Here is a 25720-nt window from a genome sequence, read left to right on the forward strand (position 1 = left end):
ATGATGAAAGGAGAATGCAAATGAGAGATTTTAAGAACCAGCGATCAATCTACTGGACGTGTTGAGAAACAATTATGTTTCTGAAATAAGTCCAGCAACATTCTCCAGTTCAAGTGCTCAGAAAGTTTACTTGCTCTCACACCTGTGTGTGTAGGCGTGTGTTTTGTATAACAGTAAGTGTGCCAGTGCATGTGTGTGTGTTGTGTGCTTGTGTGTGTGTGTGTGTGTACACGTGCGCGCGCGTGTGCGGGTGCGTATTCTATGCCATATATATACCCGGTATGTACAGCCATTTCCTCGATGAAATCAACAAGGTCAGACTGAGATTCTGTCATCAATTATTGTTGGAATGTGGCTGAAAAGGAAAAGAATTTGGAATCAGTTGCCGTTGGCCAGGGATGGTTCCTCTCGTTAGAAGCTACTCCCTTGTCCCCAATACATTCTGATCCACCTAACTGGCAGTTTTCCAAGGACGCCTGGCAACTGTGAAGAGAGAGGTTCAAAATGGTGCCAATACGGTGACGGTGACTGTGGAGAGAGCCTCGCAGATTCCCAGTTGGAAGTCACTTCGGTGAATTGAAAGCGTCTTTGCCTGGAGTTCTTTCTTTCCAGAGCCTGGTTTAGCCTGGGAGGGAGTCAAGGCCCCGGGTTAGGAACCCCAGTCTGCTGTGGTCCTGGCGGCCCACGGGCTCTCTGGTTGGGCAGCGTCCTCCCGCGCTTCTCTCGCGCCTCCGGGGACCCGGGGCGAGCCGGGATGGGCGGGTCCCAGGAGGCGTCGGACCGGGACCTACGCGCTAGTGCTGGGGAGTTCCCGCTGTAGAGAAACCGATGGGTGAGAGTCGGGTCGCGTCTCCATGGCAACCCGGGCGCAGCGGGCTGGACCTGCGGCCCAGGACTGCTCAGACCTTTCCAGAGAGCAGCGCAGGTAACCGACTGGCTCCGTGGACCGGGCCCGGACCCTCCCCTCCATCCAGCTGGCGCGGGACGGCAGGGTCCACGTGCTGGGCAAACTAGGAGACAAGCTTCCAACAGAACCATGGCCTTTGCCTCGGTTTCCCTCTTTTATTTGTCTGTACTTCCTTATCTAGTTTTGCCTCCTACCACCTCGCATTTCTGCCTCACTGGGGCAGTTCCTGTGGTGTGAATGGAGATTCTTTCTCCCTCCTTCCATCCCTCCCTTCCTTCCTCTTCTTCCTCTTCCAATTCCTTTTTCCCTCTCCCTTTGTTTCTTCCTTTTCCCTTTTTCTCTTCCCTCCTCTCCTCCTACTTCTCCTTTCCCTCTTCCTCCTCTCCTCTTTCCCTCTCCCTCATCCCTTCTCAGGTGTTTAATTGGTTCATACGATTTTTAGGAGGGTTTAAATTGATTTTAACACTTTATTAATTTACATTATGTTAGTCCACAGCTCGAGCAAGCGCACATGTGTGTTTTTATGTGCATGTGTGTGTGTCTGTATGTCTATGTGTGTCTGTCTGTGTGTGTACATGTGTGTGTGTCTCTGTCTGTGTGTCTCTGTGTCTGTGTGACGGGGGGAGTCTGTGTGTGTGTGTCTCTGTGAGCATCTGTGTCTGCGTGTGTGTGCATTGTGTGTGTGTGTGTGTGTGTGTGTGTGTGTGTAGGCATATAGCTGCAGGTGCTCTCACAGGGCAGAAGAGGCATCAGAGTGCCCTGGGACTGGAGTTAGAGGTGCTTTTGAGCCACCTGACCAGTGCTGGGGCCCTCTCTGCACTCTAAACACTCTGCACCCCGACTGCTGGACCACCTCTCTAGCCCCGTTCCTAGATGTTCTGTCCTAAATTTCCTGCTGTATTCACACTTCTTAAAGGTCGAGAAAAGCCAATGAAAGAACACATCCTCTAAAGACAAAGCATAGGAGCTCCATTAAGATGGACATTGGGGCTCCAGACAGCATTCTTCTCAGCAGGAATTATGAACTGAACACTCCACAAGGCAACTGACACCGAGCTGCCACTGTGCTAATGATGAATGCATGCTGCTTCCAGCCAGTAGCACGTATCTCAGCCAAGGGCTGAGCCGGTATTCCTATCTGTGTGGGGCCTTCAAGCCAATGAAGGCCCACCCCCTTCGGTACTGGTAGAAGCAAGTCTCCATACTCATAAAACCTCTACTAAATAATGACTTACCAACAGCAAGAACTTCTTCTTATATTAATATATGTAAACACTTTATAAATCTAAATAATTTCCCCTCACAGATTAAAACTCAAGACGAACAAGCCAGATGTAGAAGATTTTTGGCATGGAGAACCAAGCCCATACCACAGCAGGGTAAGTGTGCAGAAACTTCTCTTTACTGAGTTCATCTTTGTGCTCAAAACTCCTTGGTGGAGCACAAGTTTTGAAATGAATTGTTCCAAGAAGGATGTGCTGATTGCCTTTGGTAAGTAGACTGAGGGGAATTTCAAATAGCGTCTGGGGAATCTATTTACATAAGTCTTCCTGATGCTGAAAGGCTGGCTCTACCCTGGAAGAGAGCATCCTCAGTAACGCTGTTGGATCACAGGTGCAGACCCAGGCGGGCCTCAGCACTCACAGGTCCCCAGCACACTTCCTGTTCACAGGTACAGACCCAGGTCCCCAGCACACTTCCTGTTCACAGGTGCAGACCCAGGTGGACCTCCTCAGCACTCACGGGTCCCCAGCACACTTCCTGTTCACAGGTACAGACCCAGGCGGGCCTGCCCAGCACTCACAGGTCCCCAGCACAGCACTTCCTGTTCACAGGTACAGACCCAGGTCCCCAGCACACTTCCTGTTCACAGGTACAGACCCAGGTCCCCAGCACAGCACTTCCTGGCCAGCTTGCTTCTTTCCTGCTGTAGTGAGTGTCTCTCTGCTCCTGTTCTGAAGACTTATCATAGCCGGGCGGTGGTTGAGCATGCCTTTAATCACAGCACTCGGGAGGCAGAGGCAGGGGGATCTCTGTGAGTTCGAGGCCAGCCCGGTCTACAAGAGCTGGTTCCAGGACAGGAACCAAAAGCTACGAAGAAACCCTGTCTCGAAAATCCAAAAAAAAAAGAAAGAAAGAAAGAAAGAAAAGAAACTGACAGTGAAGACTTACCATGTTTTCTCAACATGTAAACACAGCCCACAATACACGTATTTCCACAGAGTAGCGAGAATGAGATATTTTAGTTAAGGAACAGAGATTGGAAAACATTCAGTGTGATAGAAAGGGAACCGAATTCCTTTTCCCAACTCTCTGCCCTAAATCTTCTCGGGGAATAAGCGCCATGAAGATTTCTCTATCCATCTGGCCACTGGTGGGGCTCAAGTTGGGGGAGCAGCAGGTACTTCAGAGCCCAGTCTTGACTGTGACTGCTGTTGAGTCAAAAGCTCCAGGTGTCTCACTTGCAGTGACCTGCTCAGGCTGTGGCTCTGACACGGGGAAAGAAGAGCAAAGAAGCGTAAACAATGATGACTCTATCTGGAGCCCTGCTTCCTCTGACAGCCCTTATTCTCAATGAGAAAATGAAACATATTGCAGTATAACTGGAGTTCCCGAAACACACACACACAACACAAAATGCGAAACCTTAAATAACAAGAAAGCTCATCTCTGTGTCAGACTGAGAGGGTCATCTCTAGCCCCAAAGTGATTGCTTCTGCTCCAGTCATCGTGACTATTGCCTTCCATCATGGCAGTGTTCTTAATAAAGGGGAAGGAAGGGCAGGAAGACTTTCCTTCTAGGAGTCTGGACTTAGGATAGCTCCGCTTATAACCACTTGTATGCCTGAGCGAAGCTATAAACATTCGGTAGGAACCATCCTCAGATTTCAACTCTGGATCCTTTGTGCAGACTAGAGATCTGTAGATTCACTCTGGCAATGCCAGTGAGCTCACTCTCAGTTAGCCACGCAATGGTGAGGGCAGACCAGCACCCCACCCCAGAACACTGAGTGGCTGAGCTGGTCGGCATATTTTCAGTGCTTTCTCAGCCTGCGGTATTTTCAGTATATGATAGCCCTGTCCCGCCATAGCCAACTCCACTGTAAGTTGGAGGCATCTGAAAGGGTGAAGAATGACCATTGCTACATTCCCAGCAGACTCTGCCCCACTGAACCCCAGAGAGATGGACAGAACACTGGTCAATGAAGGATGTGGGGTCTGAATGGAAATACATCTGGCTCCAAAACCTGAATTCTTTCTCCACTGGAAGTGGATTACATTGGGGTGTGAGAGGCAGCCTGCCTAGAGTCCACATCACAGTCGGGTCAGAAGGAGCATGCGTGGGGTCCCTGGTGTGACTGTATGTAACAGTAGAATACAGTAAGACAGACTGGGGGCCTCAAGCCTGGGGCTAGCAGATGGCTTCAGCCCTGCAGATCTGAAGGCATGGCTGGTTCTCTGCATGTATTCTTTGGAAACAAAGTAGGCTGTACTGAGTTTTAAGCCCTGAAGTGCAAAGGTTATTTAAAAACAGACTTGGTCTTTAGAGAACTTAGACGTTATTGGAGAGAGTTGGACTTGTTTGGGTACAGGATAGTTACAGAGTAGAAGTTAATGAGCACCTCACAGTTGCCCTGAAAGACTGTTACTCATCTTGGTAGGCATGTGGCCAGACACTGTATACTGTGGTCTCCAGAGCACAGAGACCACAGACTCTCATGGTGTTAAGGAACCGGTAAATGTGGCTCATTCTCCAGGGATTTGTTAGCGAATTCATAAACATGTTCCTCTGGTGTTACTTGAAGCAGCCTGTTTTCAACAAATTCTTAGCACCTACTGTGAGCTTACATAGCTCTAAAACCAGATACACATGCAAATATATATCAAACACTGATAGGAAAAGGAAAGGATGTGTGCAGTACAAAAATTCACTTGGTTCTATACGCTAACAAAACCAAAATCTAGTTGTGTTGGTGCCCACCCAGTCTTCTACTCAAAAGGCAGCCGCTTTCAATGATTTTGGCAGGGTTCCCTCCCAAGCCTTTGGTGTCTAACCCAGCATCTTCAAATAACGCTCTTGGTTGAGTTTTCCATTTTAAGCATTGCCTATTGGCGTTTACAATGGATCTCTCTCTCTCTCTCTCTCTCTCTCTCTCTCTCTCTCTCTCTCTCTCACACACACACACACACACACTTTTTCTCCCCTGTCCCCCAATTAACCATGATTTTGGTAGCATCCATAATCACTATATGTCTTCATAATAGTCTTCTTACGACTTTATAAGCCGCATCCATCTTGAAGGCTGTCTGAGATCATTTTCCCTTCCTGTTCAAAATTTTTTCCTTCCTGGAGTTAGTGATCCTGACATCACAAACATTTGGAGTCTTCTTCTTTCTCCACAGTTCCCTTCTTTAAAGGGGGTAGGGGTGGGATTTCATCTGTAAATAAAGATGTAAACTTTATTTTAAAATAAATTTCTTTTAAGCGATCTTTAAAGAGATGCCTCGATCTTTGGACCTGCCCACCTTCTCCATCCTGTGAATTGCTTTCCTTGGCCCCTGAGCTCACTTCTTCCTCAGTCCAGGACCACCTATGGTATGGTACTGTCCCTACTTGGGGTGCTTCTTCCCTCTAGAAAGTCCCTCACAGGTATGCCCAGAAGCCTGTCTCCCAGGTGAGTCTAGATCGTCAAGTTCACAGTCACTATTAACTGTTACAACTTGCTACTTGACTCCCACAATTTTCTCCTTTGTAGACTTTTTAGATTAAAATGTGCATTTGCTTCGTTTTAGTTGGACTTGAGAAAGAAGCAAGCTCTGTAGATTCATCCATTTTTACCCAAAGCCTGCTTTTCCTCTGCTGAGCCTCTCATAGTCTCTGCATTCTTTGACTGACTCCTCAGCCACTCGTCTCTTTCACAGTCTTATAAAGGGTTCTAAAAATCAGAATGCCACTGCGCACACCGGTAAACTCTTCTCATCCTCCAGAGAACCGAGAAACATTGAGTCTCTAAGAGCAGCTTCCTTCCTGAATCCCCAAAGCCCTTCCTGGCCCCGCCTCCCCTGTGTGTCTTCTTAACACTCAAGGGCCCTTCCTGACCCTGCTTCCCCTGTGTGTCTTCTTAACACTCAAGGGCCCTTCCCTGGGAGACACAGAATCACAGCTACGCTTGCTCGTTTCGTGGTGGGTTAAGTACAGTTTTATCATTGGTAAAAAGAAATTCCGATTGTTTTGATCTAAGCCCCTAGAGTGGGACCATAATGAGCTGCAACAGTACATAATTTCTGCACACTGAGAATTCTTTCTGACTGACTTCCGTGACTCTTTGGGACTTCCGGCTGGCCCAGACCTTCCTGTTCACCCCACATGGCTCTTCCCATGCCTGATCCTCACCAGAACAGGCACACTTAACGGGTTCCTCTAATTTCTTGTGTCTTTGGATAAAGAAATGAGAAATAGATGGGCATGGGGCATCCTGGTGTGTGGTGTGAGGTGGATGCTGAAGTGTTAGCTGGGGGGCAGTTATGCACAGGATCAGTGACTGTGAATGAAAGAAAACTCGGGAGGAGGAAGGAGAGAAGGGGAGAAGATTCCCTTGGAAGACAGATTGGGTTACTAACAATGTTAGAGAAAGATTGGCAGTGTCACCACACAAAACACACTTGCCTGCACTTTATATAGGATGCCGTTGGGCATATTAGTCACCGGTTACATTAAAGGGGAAAGGGGCCTGAGTGTGTAGACCTAACTGTGTACACTGGCACCAGGCACACCTAATATGACCTGGTGTTCTTCGGTGCATAATTTTTCGACATGTTGGAACCATCTAGAAGAGCTGAGAGTCTCTAGTTGGTGTGGTTGGCACAGGAGGGTGAGCGCTGTATAACACTCCCAGTGTTCTGCCTCTGAAGAGAGGAATGACCTCTTTGGATAGCAGCTAAGACAAAGTCGGGCCCTCTCTCCACCAAAGCCAAGAAGCACAAAGAAAAAAGAAAGCTAGAAACAGAGCCAGGAAGGAATTCAGGCAGTGGTGACCAAGGCCCCACAGGGACTAGACCTAAACCAGCGACAGCGACATCTTCTCTCGTCCCACCTCACTGACTGGAAGAGCATGGGGAGTCGGGAGCGATGTCAAAGACACAAAGAGTCACAGTACACCATATGCAGAGGGCCTAAAGAGGAGGAGCTAAGAGTTCAGAATTGGGAGGAAGCAGAACGGCCTGAGAAAATGATGAGATCCAGAACAACCAGGGGTACGTGGGACACACAGCCAGGGGTACATGGGACACACAGCCAGGGGTACGTGAGACACACAGCCAGGGGTACGTGGAACACACAGCCAGGGGTACATGGGACACACAGCCAGGGGTACGTGGGACACACAGCCAGGGGTACATGGGACACACAGCCAGGGGTACATGGGACACACAGCCAGGGGTACGTGGGACACAAAGTCAGGGGTACCTGGGACGCACAGACAGGGGTACGTGGGACACACAGACAGGGGTATGTGGGATACACAGCCAGGGGTAAGTGGGACACACAGCCAGGGGTACATGGGACACACAGCCAGGGGTACGTGGGATACACAGCCATGTGGCAGCAGTTTCTGCTCAGAGTTTGCTCGGGAGTCCTCTAAGGGTCACACCTGAGATACACTATTTTCACCTTCTCACACTGCTAAGACTAGGCTATGCCTTAAAATTATCAGGGATTGTTGCTGTTGACCATACAAACACGCGGTGCAGCTGTCTCTGAGCTCTTCTTGCTAAGTCACTGCATGAGGAGTGACTGTGTACAAATGACAGCGCCTGGGAGCCAGAATAGAGCCGTGAACTCTGCCCACGCAAATGCCTCCACTCATCACGGACATCAGATTCTCCGCACGTCACTCTCCACACAGCTCAGAACATGAGGTGGGGCTGGAAGTTTGTTTCAGTGGTGGAGGCCTTGCCCGCAGGTGTAAGGTTCTGGGATCAAACCCCTGTACTGCAAAGAAAAAGAGACTCAAGGTAGACTATGAGTCATGACTGGTGCTGTTGACCAGTGACCCAGGAATGTCAGACCTCACTCCAAGCCAGTCTCGGGGGAGACAAACCTGCATTTAGCATGGCAGAACCAGGTGAGGCACTGATTGATAGAGGCACTGATGCCCCCGCCTCAACGGTGTTATTGGTACCATGTGCAGGAACCATCATTCGGGATACCATGAAAACTTTGTCAGTATGCGAGAATGAAAGCATGGATATTGGGGAGCTATTGTCTTTTTTCTGTTGCTATAGCAACATGTTCAAAGCTGGATGGTTTATAAGCAACAGAGGTATAGTTAGCTCAGTTTTGGAGACTGGAAGTCTAAGAGCAGACAACCTCACCCGACTGTCTTTGCTGATGGCATCACACAGGGGTGTGCCGAAGAAAAGGAAGCCGGAGAGGCCCAGGGGCCAGTATTCCTCTCTTCAAGACTCAGCCCCACAAGACTTACAGATTCCTGCAAGAACTAAATCACCTGTGCCAAACTGTCTCCCATGAGGCCAGACCCTGAGGATCCCACCCCTCTGCTTCAGCAAGCTAGAAACCACACTCACCAGCCTTCAGGAGACACACTCCAACCACACACTGACAAGAGCAGCTGGCAGATGAGGGGTGATGACCCTTGGTCAGGTTTGATCACTGGGTATGATGAGAAGGCAGGATTTCAGGAACGGACCAGAGGTGGCACCAGCAGTACTTGCTGGTCCGAAGGAGAGTTTACTCCTGGCAGCTGGGAGCAGTTGTGCCCTGTAAAGATGCGGAGCAGACTGGAACAGGAGCTGGTTTCAGCACGGAAGGTCAGGTAGTCTGTTTGCACCTGAAATGTTTTCAGAGTCCCCCAACATCCTGTAGAATTGCTAATAGTGGACAGGATTGGGCTGGATGCCTGGAATTCAGGACTTGAGACAGCAGAAACTTCCAGAAGTTAGTTAGCACAAGCTAGCAAGGAAAGTTCATGGGACATTTCCAAAGTTCAGAAAGCAGAATATTCCTTTAAGGTTTTATTTCTTTAAGTCTAGTATCGTTGCTTACCTGGCTCTTCCCATCAAGGTCTAGTGAAACAGCCGGCCATGTTGCCAGGTATGAAAGGCAGAAGGCCTATTCTCAGACCACTAGCGTTGCCACATGGGGGGTGGTGTCCTGAGATGGCTCATTTACCTCATGTACTGCATATGAAGACAAACGTTCATTCTCTGTTTCCTCGAAGCTTCCATGGATCAGTTTGTGCGGGAAGTGTGTGTGTTCCTTTGTAGCTACAGAGCTTCTTCCCCTGGAGAAGAGGCCAGCACCTTCCAACTTACACTCCCCTCCCTGATTGCTTCCCTCCCCGAGTGCTCCCCTCCCTGTCTGCCCCCTCCCTGTCTGTTCACTGAAAGGCTTCTCACTCATGATGTGAAAAGCTGTTACAGAGCATATCTGTGATGTGTCCATTTTAACATATCATCCCCCTTTCAGAGGAGAAAACAGGTGATGTTTAGGTTTTCATGTCAATAAAGATGCTGGAATATCATAGAACTTTTCATCTCTGTTAGGGGCTCCCATTCACCATTAGATCAAAGGCTTTTAGAAGGTCCTTATTCATGCACCACTTCTTTAGAACGAGGGTGTGTGACACCTCCTCTAAAATTCTTGCAAGTGCCAAGGAGGATTAGACAGGACATGAGGCTCCATCACAGGCAGGCCGTGACTGGACAGGACATGAGGCTCCATCACAGGAAGGCCGTGACTGGACAGGACATGAGGCTCCATCACAGGCAGGCCGTGACTGGACGGGACATGAGGCTCCATCACAGGCAGGCCGTGACTGGACAGGACATGAGCCTCCATCACAGGCAGGCCGTGACTGGACGGGACATGAGGCTCCATCACAGGCAGGCCGTGACTGGACGGGACATGAGGCTCCATCACATGCAGGTCGTGAAAATAGGCTTTGACTACTGCTAACTCAGCAAACACTCAGGACTACAGCAAATGTGTTTAGATGGCAAGGAATGGGCCTGAGGGAAAGCATGTCCGTGGCTGAGTAATTGATTTTGAGGTAGAGAACAATGAAGCTATGACCTGTCGAATTGCAGAGACCAGCACTTCACCATTCTGCTGAGGAGGCGCCGCGCTGACTATTGTAAACTCACAGGAGTTGGTCAGGAGGGTGCTGGTCACCTCTAGAACCCCTCTGCCTACATCTGTGTCTCCATGTGCTGTAGTGTCTGATGTGAGCACCTTTGAAAGGTCAAATTGCATGCAATAGCCTAGTAACTCAGGGAAAAGAGCCCATAATTTATTTCAGAATAAGTTTTCTTAAGAGACTTTGAAAAAAACAAGGTCTCCTAAGCTTTCTCACCTGCCTTGGAAACTCATTTTCTTATGATTCCACGTCTCCTAAAGGAACATGCTATTTCCCTGCCTCCTCCTTCCCATGCTGACATTCATATTTATGTGATGAGCTGCTGTTGTCTCTCTCCCAAGCTCTAGACCCATGCTTGGTGATTCCTCACTACCTCCCCAGTGAAACAATGATGTGATTATTACTGATTTGCTTTGTCCCCTTCCAGAGCTGCCTTGGTTTAGAGAATGTGGCAAGGCTCATGTTGTTTACTTGTCCTTTTTAAAACCAGACCATGAAAACATGTGACTCAAGCCTGTAATCCCAGGGTTCAGGAAGCTGAGACAAAATGGTTGCTATCATTTTGAGGCCAGCCTGAGCTACATCCTGGGTTCTGGGCCAGCCTGAGCAACAGAGTGAGACACAGTCAAACAAATAACAACACAAAGTAAACCAAACAGAAGCCTGTGTTTCAAAGCTCTTTGAGAGGAGAATCCACCAGCTGCTGTACTGCCCTGTCTCTTCTGGATATTTCCATGTGTCTTCTATGGTCTCCATTTTATTTCTTCCATTTTATTTCACTGTAGATGAAGTTTCTGTCCCTCCCAGTCCTGCAGCCATTCAGTCCCAAAGAAACACACAGAGGCCTATATTAATTATAAACTATTTGGCTTATTGCTCAGGCTTATTACTAACTAACTCTTACAACTTAAATTAACCCATAATTCCTATCTACATTTAGCCATGTGGCTTGGTGCCTTTTTTCAGTGAGGCAGTCTCATGTTGCTTCTTTTGCATCTGGCTGGTGACAGCATCTCCACCTTTTCTTTTCCCAGAATTCTCCTAGTCTGGTCACCCCACCTATACTTCCTGCCTGGCTACTGGCCAATCATTGTTTTATTATACCAATACAAGTGACAAATTTTTACAGGGTACAAGAGCATTGTCCCACAGCATTTCACAAATGACATTTTTATATATTCAGAAAGTACAATAGGGTTTTAATCATGTACACACAAGGTAGAGTGAGCAAGGCCAGGAGATTAGTGTTGTCACCTCAAACGTCTATCACTTCTTACCAGCAAATGCACTGATTAGCCTGTCCTAAACACTCCGAGATGTGTGGTGTTTACCATTGATCATATTCACTGTGTTGCACTACAAAGCACCAGTCCTGCCAACAGTCCCATGAGGCCTAATCTCTGAGAGAAGACCGAGCACCCTATTATGACATTTGCTTGGTCCTCTCAGTGGGTGTCTGTCTGTCTGTCTGTCTGTGAGGATGTACTTCATAAATGTCCTCTTTCTCCATTCTTGCTTTCACAGATGTCAGGACTTCATAGGTTTTTATGGCTGAATAGTATTCCACTGTGTGTCTCTGCCACGTTCTCTCTGCCGTCTGCTGGGCTGGGAGGTGTTTGGTTTGAGTCTGTGTCCTAGCTTTTGGAAATAGTAATAAATTTGGGTTGTGGGTGCCTTTCCAACATGCAGATTTAATTCACTTCAGGTATAAAATCCTCAGTGGGATTGTTGGATCATGTTGTAGTTCTACTCCGATTTTTAGAAACTTGCATGATGGCTACATTAGACATTCCCACCCACACTGCACAAAGGTTCATCTTGTTGTTTCCTATCACTTGGTCTTTTTCTTTTCATACTAGCCATCCTCACGGTGGTGACACCCCATAGACATCCTCACTGTGACCCCCATAGACATCCTCACTGTGTGACACCCAATAGACATCCTCACTGTGTGACCCCCATAGACATCCTCACTGTGTGACCCCCCATAGACATCCTCACTGTGTGACCCCCAATAGACATTCTCACTGTGTGACACCCCATAGACGTTCTCACTGTGTGACCCCCCATAGACATCCTCACTGTGTGACACCCCATAGACGTCCTCACTGTGTGACCCCCCCAATAGACATCCTCACTGTGTGACCCCCCATAGACGTCCTCACTGTGTGACCCCCCCAATAGACATCCTCACTGTGTGACCCCCCATAGACGTCCTCACTGTGTGACCCCCCATAGATATCCTCACTGTGTGACCCCCCATAGACGTCCTCACTGTGTGACCCCCCATAGACGTCCTCACTGTGTGACACCCCATAGACGTTCTCACTGTGTGACCCCCAATAGACATCCTCACTGTGTGACCCCCAATAGACATCCTCACTGTGTGACCCCCCATAGACATCCTCACTGTGTGACCCCCCCATAGACATCCTCACTGTGTGACCCCCCATAGACATCCTCACTGTGTGACCCCCCATAGACATCCTCACTGTGTGACCCCCAATAGACATCCTCACTGTGTGACACCCAATAGACATTCTCACTGTGTGACCCCCAATAGACATCCTCACTGTGTGACACCCCATAGACGTTCTCACTGTGTGACCCCCATAGACGTCCTCACTGTGTGACCCCCCAATAGACATCCTCACTGTGTGATCCCCCAATAGATGATCTCACTGTAGTGAGACCCCAAATTAACAAAGAAATCTTGAGCAGAAAGAACAAGTCCGGAATCACTGTACCTCAGACCACACTAAAGCTCAGTCACCAAGGCAGCATGGCTTCAGCATAAAGACAGACTCACCCTCGTCCAGCCTTAATATGAGGGTTTGTGTCTAGTCTTACTGTAGATTGTTATGCCATCTTTGGCTGCTATCCCTTGGAGGCCTGCTCTCCTTTTTTAAGGGAAAGGGAGGAGGAGTGGATCTGGGGGAGAAAGGAATGGAGGGAGTGGAGGCTGCAGCCAAGATGTAATGTATGAGAGAATAAAAAGAAAGAGAAAGAAGAAGAAGGACACAAAGATCAATGAAGCAAAAAAAGCCCAGAAATGACCTCATGAATTTACAACCAATTGAATGTTTACAAGTTGCTAGAAACACAGGGAAAGGGTAACCTTTTCAATAAACTGCTGGGGAAAAAAGAAGCTATATTCTCACCAGAGACAAACAGCAACTCAAAAAGGATTAAAGTCTGAAATGCAAGACCCCAAACTAGAAAACTACCAGAAAAAGGCTAGGAAAAAGTTTGAGGACCTTGATTTTGGCAGTGATTTTTTTTTATATGGAGAACCCAGGAAACACAAAAGCAAAAACTAACAGATGAGATTCCACTAACATAAAAAGTTTCTTGCTAGCGAATGAAGCAATCGACAGATCCCAGATGACAAGCGACAGAATACAAGCAGCCAGTAGACCACACGTGACAGCCAACGGAATACGCAGATCTGACAAGAGGTTAATATCCAGAGTACACAAGAACCTCAAACAATGTAATACCGAAACTCAGGCAAGCGGGCTGAAGAACTGGCTTAGGCCCACACCTTTAGTCTTTACACAGCTCCCTCCTCCACCCCGCTGCTCCCACCATCCAGATGTCATCAGCCTCTTCCTCTCCAGATGTCATATCCCGACATTTAATCCCAGACTACGCCATCACCACGCAGGCCTTTGTGCCCTCTCCCTCTGGCCTCTCATGTCAAAGGCTTAAAGCTGAAGGGTCTGGCCCGATCCCAGAGCCCTCTCTTGTGAGCTGTCCCCACAGATGAACCTGAAGGTAAAGACTGGGTTTGCATGCCTTAGGCAGACACAGCCCACCCAGGATCCAAATCTGATGACTCTGGGAGCTGCTTTTTATTCCAGTTTGGCTCCTCAATCAACTCTTCTAAAACTGATACACGACTCCTACTTAGGGGATGTGGAAAGAGTCCGTGAGAGGAAGCAAAGAGAAATCCTTAATATAGCGTAGCTGGGGAGTGACTGAAGGAAGAAACGAGGATATAAAGAACTCTCATGCCAAACTACATGAAGGAGACTAAAGCACCACTTTTTGCTTCTATTTTAAACTTTGCTCAAACTACAACTTCCAAATCACACTCCTTTTCTCACCAAATGCACATCTCCATGCCTTTCTACTGTGCTTGTAGCGCTTCTTCTTCCTCTCCCTCTCCCTCTCCCTCTCCCTCTCTCTCTCGGACATACACGTGTATGTGTGTGTTTGCATGTGTGTGCGTGCATGTGTGTGTGTGCATGTGTCTGCGTGTATGGGTGTCTGTGCATGTGCGTGCGTGTGTTCATGTGGGGTGTATGGGCATGTGTGTGTGCTGTGTGTGCGTGCCTGTGCACATGTATGTGTGCAGATGTGTGTACGGGTGTGTGTGTGTGTGTGTGTGTGTGTGTGTGTGTGTGTGCGTGCGTGTGAGCAGCAAGCATTAGCCATACCACAGCCTAAACTGTACACTGTCCTGAAAAATTTTCTCTGCCAAACATGCCAGTCTCTTGCCTTTGAATTCCACCTCTCTCGAGTTCTCAGGACAGGAATAGAACATAGCCCTATTCTTTACAGAATATAGCCATGCTGTCAATAGAAACAAGCTTGAACTCCACTGCTGACGTCTCTCTTAGCATTCTGTTCTTCTACCCCCTCTAGAAAGGCCCATTAAAGTCTGCTTACAGCAATTCCATTCTGTGAAACAGATCCAAAGGCCCATGAACCACATGATCAGGTGGTCACAGCAATGACCTTACTCCTCAGTAGCCATTTTCAGTATAATTTATTTTTACACTTTCTGTGACAAAATATCTCAAAATCAGCCTAAAGATATGTCTTGGTTATTATTATATTGTGGTGACAACGCACCAGGGTGAAGGCAAGTTGTAAAATAAAGTGTTTAATAGTGCTTACGGCTTCAGAGGGTCAGCATCATGATAGCAGAACCAAGGCATGGTGGCAGAAACAGCTGGAAGATTACATCTTGATCTACGAGTAGGAGACAGAGAGCTAACAAGGGACAAGGGAAAGCTTGGACTCCTCAGAGCTCACCTTCCTGACACACTTCCTCCAACCACGAGTCTATTGGAGCCGTCCTCATTCGATCCACCAAAGAAAGAGCATTTATTTGGTCTCCTGACTTGAAGGGAGACAGCGTGGCTGGGTGTCTTGCATCTGTCTGTAGCTGGAAGCAGAGAGATGAATGCTGGGGCACACTGGGCTTCCTTCATTGCTTCCCCTTTTACTCAAGCTGCTCAACTGCTGTGTTTAAGGCAGATCTTCCTTCCTCGGTTAAACTTCTCTGATGGCACCCTCACAGATCCACCCACAGCTGGGTTTCTAGATGATTCTAGAGTCCAGTCAAGTAGATGGTGAAGACATCACACGTGAATTTGCAGATTCAAGACACCGTAGACGCGTGGGAAAGCTTTGTAGGAGAGGGAACGCTGGGTTTGCTGTGCTTGGGGGCTTTTGGCACAGAGGGGTTAGAGGGAGGATAACTAGAAGGAAGGCATTCTGGGCGATTGGTTTGGGTATCTTTCTCTGGCTGTTTCTGTACTGGAAAGGGAGTAAAAATGAAGCCAAGTAACCAAGTTATGCTGCCCTCTGGTGACACCTGCAGCCTCGGGGTTTTATTTGGTTTTGTTTTGTTTGTTTTGTTTTGTTTTTTGAGACAGGGTATCTCTGTATAACAGCCTTGGCAGTTCTGGAACTCACTCTGTAGACCAGGCTGGCCTTGAACTCACAAAGATCTGCCTGTCTCTGCCTCTCAAGTGCTAGGATTAAAGGCGTGCACCACCACTGCCTGGTGGGTTTAAGATTTAAGTAAAGATTGACAAAGTCTTTGGGCCTTACTCCAGGACTACCAAGAAAGACTTCAGAATGACACTTTGTACTTAGCCCCTCTCTAATGACGTCAAGGCTGGTCGGTGTCCTTCTGGATAAACTAAAGAGACAGCTCTTCTCAGATGGTGTTGGGCGATTCTGGAAACACAGGATTTGGGGGCTTATTGTGGTCAGTACCATAGATTTTAAGATGATACACTGGACTCCACGAATGGGAAGCTGAGGCCTGTTTCTGACCCTTCTACAGATGAGCTATGTAACTGTGAACATGACTGATGTCTCAGTGTGTCTCTGTCAAACCTCCTTGAGTTATGACAGACGTCTGTGTGTCTATTTTCACTTGTTGGATCCCTAAGTGCTTAGCACTTGTTCAGAATTTCCATATCTACTAGAATTAGCATATTCTAAAACGATGGAGTTTGTTAGATTTGGTTTGATTCCATTTTTTGTGGGGTGTGTGTATGTTTGCGTGTGTGTGTGTGTGTGTGTGTGTGTGTGTGTGTGTGTGTGTGTAAGTGGAGGGACTGGTTGTTTTGTTTGTTTGTTTTGAGATTTTGCTTTTCATTTTTTTAGGGGAGTGTTTTTGGGGTTTTTTGAGATAAGTATCTGGAAGTCACTATACAGTCTGACTGACTGCCTGAGCAATACAGTTGAATCTGCTTTCTTAGTACTGGTTATAGGTGGGCAACAAGGTTTTATTTGTTTTGGATAATATATATGCACTGTGCTGGTTAGTCTTATGTCAACTTGACACAAGCTAGAGTTATCTGAAAGGAGGCAACATGAATTGAGAAATACCTCCATAAGATCTGACTGTAAGGCATTTTCTCAATTAGTGATTGATAGAAAGGGCCCAGCCCATGTTGCCATCCCTGGTCTAGTGGTCCTGGGTTTTTATTGAGCAAGCCAGATTGAGCAAGGCAGATTGAGCAAGCCATGGGGAGCAAGCCAGTAAGCAGCACTCCTCCACGGCCTCCGCATCAGCTCCTGCCTCCAGGTTCCTGCCCTGTTTGAGATCCTGTTCTGACTTCCTTCAGTGATGGAATCCAGTGTGGAAGTGTAAACCAGATAGACCCTTTCCTCCCCAGCTTGCTTTTGGGTCTGGTGTTTCATCACAGCTACAAAAACCCTGACTGAGACAAACACTATCATCTCTGAAATGACCTTAGTTATTTACGGGTTAAACCCACAGCTTTGCAGCTTCTTAAACAGCTGAGCCATTTGAGGAAGCGACAAAGCTGCACAGTGATGCAGGAATCCTTCCCGCCCCATCTTAGCCTTCTAAAACTGTCTCACTTTTGTATATTCACCAGAGCATCTCCTTGTGAAGCAGAGCTCCAGGAACTGATGGAACAAATTGACATCATGGTGAGCAACAAGAAGCTGGACTGGGAAAGGAAGATGCGGGCTTTAGAGACACGGTTAGACCTCCGGGATCAAGAGTTGGCCAACGCGCAGACTTGCTTGGACCAGAAAGGCCAGGAGGTACTGAGCACATGTCAGTAAAGAGTTCACACTCCACACTCATTTGTCACTTACAACCCTGTCAGCACAGCTGGTGGTAAATGTGTGCTATCAAGTAGATGCAGAGAGTAAGTCAGGCACTCACTGATGGAGACGCTCACTACATCAGTGCTGCCAGTAAATTAAGCAGACATTGAAGGTACATGCGAAGTAAGAGTGTTTGGGAACAAAGGTAAAAAACGCTTTCGTCTCCCTCCGTGGAGATCAAAGCTGTCCTTGTTCAGTAGAGTTCAGGAGTTTTCGCTGCCTCTGGTCTGCTGAAAAGAATTCTGTGAACAAGAATATCGAGAGTTAATTGCCAAAGGAGAGTGCATTTGGTAAGTGTGTGTGCGTGTGCGTGTGTGTTCTCCTGTGTGTGGGGGGGTATTCTTGGTTGTGTGTTCTTGGGGGGGTATGCGTGGATGTGTGTGAGTGTGCATGTGTATGCATGTGTATGTATGGGTTGTATGTTCTCATATGTGCATGTCTATGCATGTATATATATATGGGTTGTATGTTCTCATATGTGCATGTCTATGCATGTGTATATATGGGTTGTATGTTCTCATATGTGCATGTGTATGTATGGGTTGTGTGTTCTCATATGTGCATGGGTAAGCATGGATGTATGTGCATGTGTAGGTTCTCATGTGTGTGTGTTCTAGTGTGCATGTGTTGTCCTGTGTTCAGGGGTGTGTGTGGGTGTGCAGTGTACACCCACAGTGCCCACTTAGAAAGGCTTCTTCCACTCCCATGGCTGCTCACTGCCGAGCTGGTGCTCATGGGAGAATGTGAGAGCCCGTAGACCCTGGGGTTGCAAAAAAGTATGTGCAGACCTACAGGTCTGGACTCCGGGAGAGGCATAAAGGGAAAGTTCTCCAGTCAGGAATCACATGCCACAGAAGCATCCATCAGCCACCTTCCGGCTCTGTGACTTCTAGATAGAACTTGGTTTGGACAAAGCTGAGGGCATTGGTGTCTCACAGGTGTGTGTGGCAGTGGTTTCCCTTGACAAGAAGGGCAGGTGCCCTGGTCCTGGACTATGCAAGGACCTGCAGTGGCACAGATATGTAATAGATGTCTCATCTGCATTTAAACAGGATAATTCAAATCCTTAACAAACCCTCTTAAACATTTTATTTTCTCGTTAATATGTTAGTTCCTCTAAAATGCAACTATTATCCATAGACTGCCAAACTGGTAAGGGATGGAACCTAACTGAAAGAAAAATCTTTGTGTTACATTAGCAGAAGTTCTACATGAGTAACAATGGCGCAGCCTCCCAAACAGATCACACAGGGTAAATTCTAAATCTTAATTTAAAGTGCGACAGTGCTAGCACACTTCCGTGCTGTCTTCGTACGTGGCAGTGGACCAGGCTGGAGACGTGTGGTTTCTGAGAATGCAGTTATTAGCGGCTATTTTAAGAACTGCCAGACAAATATTTACTCTTGGCTCGGTGCAGCAGTTTAACTTGGATTGCACTTTTCCTTTTTTAAAGGTAAAATTCAGAAAAAGCTAATTTAAAGTTTGTTCTTCATGCAGGTGGGCTTACTTCGACACAAGTTGGACAGTCTAGAAAAATGTAATTTAGTAATGACTCAGAACTATGAAGGGCAGCTGCAGACGCTCAGAGCTCAGGTAAGAGAACTAAATGTACGGCACAGATTTGGGTACGCGGTCTGACCTGTACAATGTTTGTTTGTTTGTTTGTTTGGAGACAGAGTTTCTCTGTAACTTTGGAGCAAGTCCTGGAACTAGCTCTTGTAAACCAGGCTGACCTTGAACTCACAGAGATCCTCCTGTCTCTGCCTCCTGAGATTCAAGGCGTGGTACCACCACCCTTCTGGCAACCTATAAAATTGTTAATTTTTTTTAAAAAAAGTGTTTTGCACACAATGAAACATTCTTGTGTCTTCATTGCATATTTGTCTCTGGGTTTTAGTATCCTCTGTGTCCTGATTTGTCTCTCCTACTAGGCTGTCAACTCAAATACCATCTGCACTGCCTTCACTCTGACAGGTTACCAGACAGAAAACTTTCTGTCTCTCCAGAAGACAGAGATATTTTTAATGATTATTAGTTAAGAGACCCACAAAAAAACCCACAAAATTATTTCCTATGGTTATTTCTGGGGATAGGGTTTCTTGCATAGCAGCCTAAAATATGGATGTTTGCTACTCTGAAGTAAGTGGTTGGAAGAACCAAATTGGGCTACTGATGGGCCGTTCATAGAAGCCAGTGCCTCTGTACGTGCCATGAGAGGGTACCAATTGCTTTGTCCCCATCACTGAGCTCCCCACTAGGCTTGCCTCAAGTCTTGTCCCCTACCACAGACGTCTCATAGGCAGGAGTCACCTCAGCATCATGGCCCAGGAGCTGCTGAGGTCCCTAACCTAGTAAAGGAGTCAATAGGGAATGTGCTATGATTGGGAACTCCGCCCACCAATGCTTCTTGAAAAGCAAAGCTTTCATATGTAATAACCTAGTTAAAGGAGCCTGGAGCAGTCAATGCTCCTCCTTAAATATCTTTTTTAGAAAGGGGATTTAGGGGCTGGAGAGATGGCTTAGCGGTTAAGAGCACTGGCTGTTCTTCCAGAGGTCCTGAGTTCAATTCCCAGCAGCCACATGGTGGCTCACAACCATCTGTACTGAGATCTGGCACCCTCCTCTGGCATGTGGGCATACATGGAGGCAGAATGTTGTATATATAATAAATAAATAAATCTTTTTTAAAAAAAAGAAAAGAAAGGGGATTTAGCCATTAAACATGGAAGAGGAAACATTTGAAGCCATTGCTTAACTGCTGTTACAAAATGTTTTGGACTAACCAGGTCTACAACTTGCCTGCAATTCAGGCATGTGCCACTAGAAGGCAGCTTGTACTGTGAAACTGCATAGTTTTCTGAGCTGAGACTAGCTGCATTAAAAATTTGAGGCAATCAATGTTGGCTTTTTTTCCTCCTACAAAGATAGCAACACAGGTCCAAATTCACTCTGACAGTTCAGTGTGGGGATGTCTGAATCTTCTGGAGAGGTAGGTTATCTGTGCTCTGCTGCCCTCCTAAGCACAGTTGAAAGCCCTGGACGTTGTAAGACAACATGTGAACTTGGGAGAAGGTGGGGAGAAGAGACAGGTTGCTGGGGGAGCTTGAGAGCCAGCACAGGGCACCAGTGATTCTCCTGGGATTTGTTTTAGCATGTCACACAGTCCAGACACAATAGTGGATGCAGACAGACAAGCAGTAGTCAGAGCTGGAGGAAATCCTGTCATCTGTAGCAGAAAGACCATAAAGCAGGAAGTCTACCAACACAAAAACTCAAAAATAGCCAAGTGCCACAGAAAAATAACTATGACCCCAGTCCACCAACAAACACTGAGTAGGAAACCCAGATTTCTACCCTCTCCCGGATAGAACTCCACTCCCAGGCCCCCTGCCTGAGTGGTGTCAAGAAGACCAAATGTGGATAAGGAATATATTACTAATGTCAAACCTCAGCCAGACCTCCCCAGTTCATGGAGCCTGGAATCTTAAACCGCTTTGTGGGTAAAGAATGAGGGGCCCCACCCCCACCCACAGCTCCTGAGGGTGGTGTCAGAGGAAGCCTCGTAAAGCAGCAAGGTGAAGATTCACCCCATCCCGCCTCTGCTGACGTCTGTCTGAGAAGCAGTAGTGGGTACCCATGCCCTGCATTCACGGGCAGTCAGCATGACACTGTGAGGGTCCTCAAAACGCCCCTTCCTCTCAGCTACTACGAGGAGCACTTGCCCTCGGCACCCGACTTCCACTGTGGCCAGCATTAGCATGACCTTCCCTCTTCCCTGCTGCAACAAAGTCAGAACGCATAGTTCTGAGACACAGTGTCCCCAAGTTTCCAGGTTCCTACAGGGAATCACTCACAATAGTAAAAACCAGATCTCAAGTGTAAATGAAGACCGGATCAGCAGATGTCAGTGGCAGTATTAGGGTAATCTGACTAGGACATTGAGGCAGTGGTCATAAAGATGATTCAGTGAACATTTACAAACGTTTGAAATCGCTAAAGATTATAATATTCTCACCAGGCAGTGGTGGCACACGCCTTTAATTCCAGCAATCTGGAGGCAGAGGAAGGCGGATCTCCATGAGTTCAAAGCCATTCTGATTTACAGAGTGAGTTCTAGGACAGACAGTGATGCACAAAGAAACCCTGTCTCAAAACATGCACATGTGCGCGCGCGCGTACTCTCTCTCACACACATACACACACACTATTCTAACATGCCCCAAAATCTGACCACAGAGTCACCAAGCTAAGTGAACTCAAACAAGATGAACTCAAAGAAATATAGAAAAGACACAAACAACCCCAGAAGCATTTGAAAGAGACAAGTCTCAGCGAAGAGAAAAGCAATTTGGGTAGCAGCCACCTCTTGTGTGAAGGAGCAGAAAGGTCACAAATGATGAGAGAACAGGACTGTCGATTCTGGGATTCTGTTCCAAAGAAAATATACTTCAGAAGTGACAGGAAAACGAAGTCAGAGGGAAACGCCAGCTTTTGTTAGCAGTCACGTTATCCTAACACAGTGGCTACCAGGGGTCTTCACAGGCACCAGAAAAACATCTGGAATAAAATCCTGGGTCCCTGGCCACAGGCTTTCCTTCTGCTCTTGAGTTTTGCTAATTGTTTGATTAAAAAAATAAATAAATGCCTAGTGTAATTTCCAGTGTGTGAATCAAAAATATGTTATATTTTTGTTTATAAAAGAGTTGGGATGAAAAGAGAATAAGAATTCCACGTTTGAACTAGAGAAGTGTCAAATACCTGCAGACTACAGCAGACTGTGCACATACAATCTGATGCCTGGAGAAAAGACTGGAAAAGATGTGGAGAGACTCAAAACTATCCACAACTCACAGGGGAGCCTTAAAATCCCGTGAGCCACGGGACGACAGGAAAGTAAAACCAAAGCACAGGGTAGAGGAAGCCAGGAAACAAAACACAAGACGCCACGCTTAAATCGAGCATATCCGTAATTATATTAAACAAAAAATGGCCCTAACCGTACAATTTAAAGAGTGCCAGATACATAAAAACAGGACCCAGCTCAATGAGCTGTTCAAGGAATTCCCTTCAAATATGATGATACAGGGAAACCGAAAGCAAAAAAAAAAAAACAGACAAAACTCCAGTATGCTATGCTTAAGAAACGAAAGACGACTCAGTGGAAGAGATTAGCCCTTTGACAGACATGCAGAGACTGCTACCGATGCACCAGAAGCTTGTGAGATAGACCCCGAGTCCGTCAGCAATGGCCTAGCAACCTCCATAGCCATCTCTGCACAGAAAGAGTCAATGTAAACAATGACCAGGGACTCTGATGTCCCCTCAGATGCTACAATATGAAGCTGTGGATGTACATGAAACACGAGCCACCTGTTACATCAACTGAGTTGTCAACACAAGATGGCATTGAGGAAAAGTGAGGAAAATGTGTGGGTTATTTCTGTTAGTCTGTTAGCTTTGCTGCCTACACACCCTTCAAACAAAACTGAACCAAACATTTACCAAGTGAGTCGTCAGCTCATGCCCAGCTCGGGAAGGCCCAGTTCCACTCACAGGAGCCATGCTCAGCCTCAGTGGCTGAGTTTTAATAGCAGGTGCCATCCTCACTAATCGGGACATATAAGTTTTCCTGCACTTTCTAATCCTGACTTTCGTTTTGGAAAAGCCGCGCGACAAAGGGCGGTTGGGAAGGCCAACTGGAAGTAACTGGTGCTATTTCCTGTCATCTACAGTTTTCTAAGCTAACCAATAACTTTGAAAAACTGAGGTTACACCAGATGAAGCAAAACCAAGTTCACCGAAAGGAAGCCTCCAGCAAAGAAGAAATACCCTTCGAGCTGAGCAGTTTGAACCAGAAGCTGGAGGTAAGCACACATTCCCAGTTCTTGTGTTCTGAAGACGGTGTGCTGGAGAAGTGGGCGAGGTCTCCAGGCGCATGGCACCCAGTATGTCCTCTCAGGGCACCTTGTACTTCAGGCACTTTGTGAATTCAGAAATAACTATGATTTATAACACACACGCACACACATACTGGGAGAGCTGAAATAAACGAAAGTACAAAGACTCTTGCCACTGTTGAGTGAAATTGAAGGGCACCCTGGGGTCACTTAAATCGAATACCTAATAAATCTTTTAATGTCCATTTAAGTATTAGGAGAGCCTCAAAAGTGTTTTCAGAATAGGGCCTGATGTCCCAGCTTTTTTTGTTTTTTTGTTTGGTTTTCTTTAAAGGCCTAATGCCACTCCATTTAAGTTCTCCTGTGTGGCTGAAAATTTCTAAGATCCATCTCTGAAAAGAGACCTTTCTTCTCACCCTTTTAATGTTATAGCTTTAGCTAACACAAACCAGCTGCCATTCTTCCTGTGTAAGGGATGGTGTCTCCATGAGCTCCTGACATCTGGTTTGTCAACGCAGAGAGAATTGCAGTTTGAGATCCCAGCCCTGGAACTAGCAGCGGTGGTAGAAGGCCCACAGGTTCTATGCCTTGCTGGGTAAGATGGAGCTCCTCAGATACAAAGCCACTATCACCCAGCTAAAGGCATTCAAGGAAATCCTGACACCTACTCCTAGCCTCTCACAGAGGGGACTACCTCTCAGGAGGTACTTAAACACAGACTCTGGAGAACTCACCCCTTCTTGACATGAAAGTCAGACAGAATATCCATTGTCCTCTTGGTTGGTCCTTTGTGGGCTTCTGGAGGGGACCCACATTCAAATACATGTTTCTGACAACACCTCAGGAATATGTTTATATTTACGCAAGAGTCTTGACTAATTACCGTGTAACTTGAAGGATTATAGGCATCCGACATAGCTGTTTTTCTTACGGGCGTCTGGAAAAAGCATGCAGGAGATAGCTTTCAAACAAGCACACACGATGCTACAGTAATAACATAGAGACGGTGTGTGCAGTGGGAGAACATCATGCTAATCACACAGATCACCCTTACCCTGCTCGCTGACTACTATGACATTTAGGCCGTGTTAGCCTCAGAAGTTCCATCTCTGATCAGTGCATTAGGCCAGTGGGGCTGGGGAACAGCTTGGTCAGTGAAGTGCCCGTCTCACAAGCACGAGGACCTAAGCTCAAGCTCCCCCTAGGTCTAGAAGCTGGGCATAGTGGTGCACAGCTGTAATCCCAGCACCAAGGAGCACGAAGCAGATGGATCCCGGGGCACACTGACCAGTCGGCCTCATCTAATCACTACGTTCCAGGTCAAGAGAGACACAAAATCAAAACACAAAGGAGACTGCTCCGAAAAATACCACCTGAGACTGCCCTATGCCCTCCTAATGCACACACACACACACACACACACACACACACACACACCAGAAAAGTCTTTATAGTTAATATTGTAGGGGGATACACACACACACACACTTTTATATTTAGATACATGCTGGCACATTTAGGGGGGTGAAAATGCATGCATTCAGAAAGTTCCCTTAAAAACTTCAAGAAATAAGAGTGAGAAATGAGAAAGACTGTTCGTGACTGTTAAGCTGTAAAGATCATGTGGTTTGGTTACTCTCCATTTTTATGTGAGTATGAAAAAAATACTAATAAAGAGTTGAGGCCATTTTGTGATGTGTAGAATCGCTGACACGACACTCGGCACTGTTTCTTGGGGCTCAGAAGAAGGGCTCTTTTAAAACAGCCACCACTAAAAACTAACCCCAGTTATCACCAGAAACACTCGGTTTAATGACATAACCGACTGGCAACCTAGGTAGCTCAGGGAAGGCTTTGTAGTCGTAAGAATTCCCTGTTGGTGGCGCACGCCTTTAATCCCAGCACTTGGGAGGCAGAGGCAGGCGGATCTCTGTGAGTTCGAGACCAGCCTGGTCTACAAGAGCTAGTTCCAGGAAGGCTCCAAAACCAGAGAAACCCTGTCTCAAAAAAAAATAAAAAAAGAATTCCCTGTTGGGCTGGGTGACTTGCCCATTGCTGGCCTTCAGGGAGTCCCACATTGCCGACTACACCATGCTGACTGCCTAACCCTGAAAGCCTCTAGTAGCAAAGGAATCTGGACGGTTTGAGTACCCACGGTACGTCTGTGACGCTGGCTAGCCACCCTAGACTGCAGACATGCCTATGTTAGCCCTTATGAGCTAACGTGAATGCTACTGCCTCCCCCTAAAACATTCTAGGGGCTATTTAAGATTATTTGTGGATGTTGAGTATGTGAAGATAAGTATATTTATGATCTAAAAAATATTTTCTAAACTGGCCATGTGGGTCATACTGCTAATCTCAGCACT

At 46.9% G+C, this 25720-nt stretch overlaps 1 protein-coding gene across 2 annotated transcripts in view; it reads left to right on the forward strand.

Moving 5' to 3' along the window:
• The first annotated feature begins 846 nt into the window (after positions 1-846).
• Deup1 (deuterosome assembly protein 1) overlaps positions 847-25720 on the forward strand; it is a 68796-nt gene continuing 43922 nt past the window's right edge. Inside the window, exons 1-5 of one of the 2 annotated variants that reach the window (XM_075967998.1) lie at positions 847-925; positions 2214-2286; positions 17217-17388; positions 18952-19047; positions 23187-23318. In XM_075967998.1, the coding sequence (XP_075824113.1) occupies positions 2258-2286; positions 17217-17388; positions 18952-19047; positions 23187-23318 (429 nt within the window). In that variant the 5' untranslated portion in view covers positions 847-925; positions 2214-2257. Of the gene's footprint in view, positions 926-2210; positions 2287-17216; positions 17389-18951; positions 19048-23186; positions 23319-25720 lie in introns of those variants that run through there. The other variant, XM_075967999.1, reaches the window with a different exon arrangement.

This window comes from Microtus pennsylvanicus, chromosome 3, assembly GCF_037038515.1.
Source record: "Microtus pennsylvanicus isolate mMicPen1 chromosome 3, mMicPen1.hap1, whole genome shotgun sequence".
Classification (NCBI taxonomy): Eukaryota; Metazoa; Chordata; class Mammalia; order Rodentia; family Cricetidae; genus Microtus; species Microtus pennsylvanicus.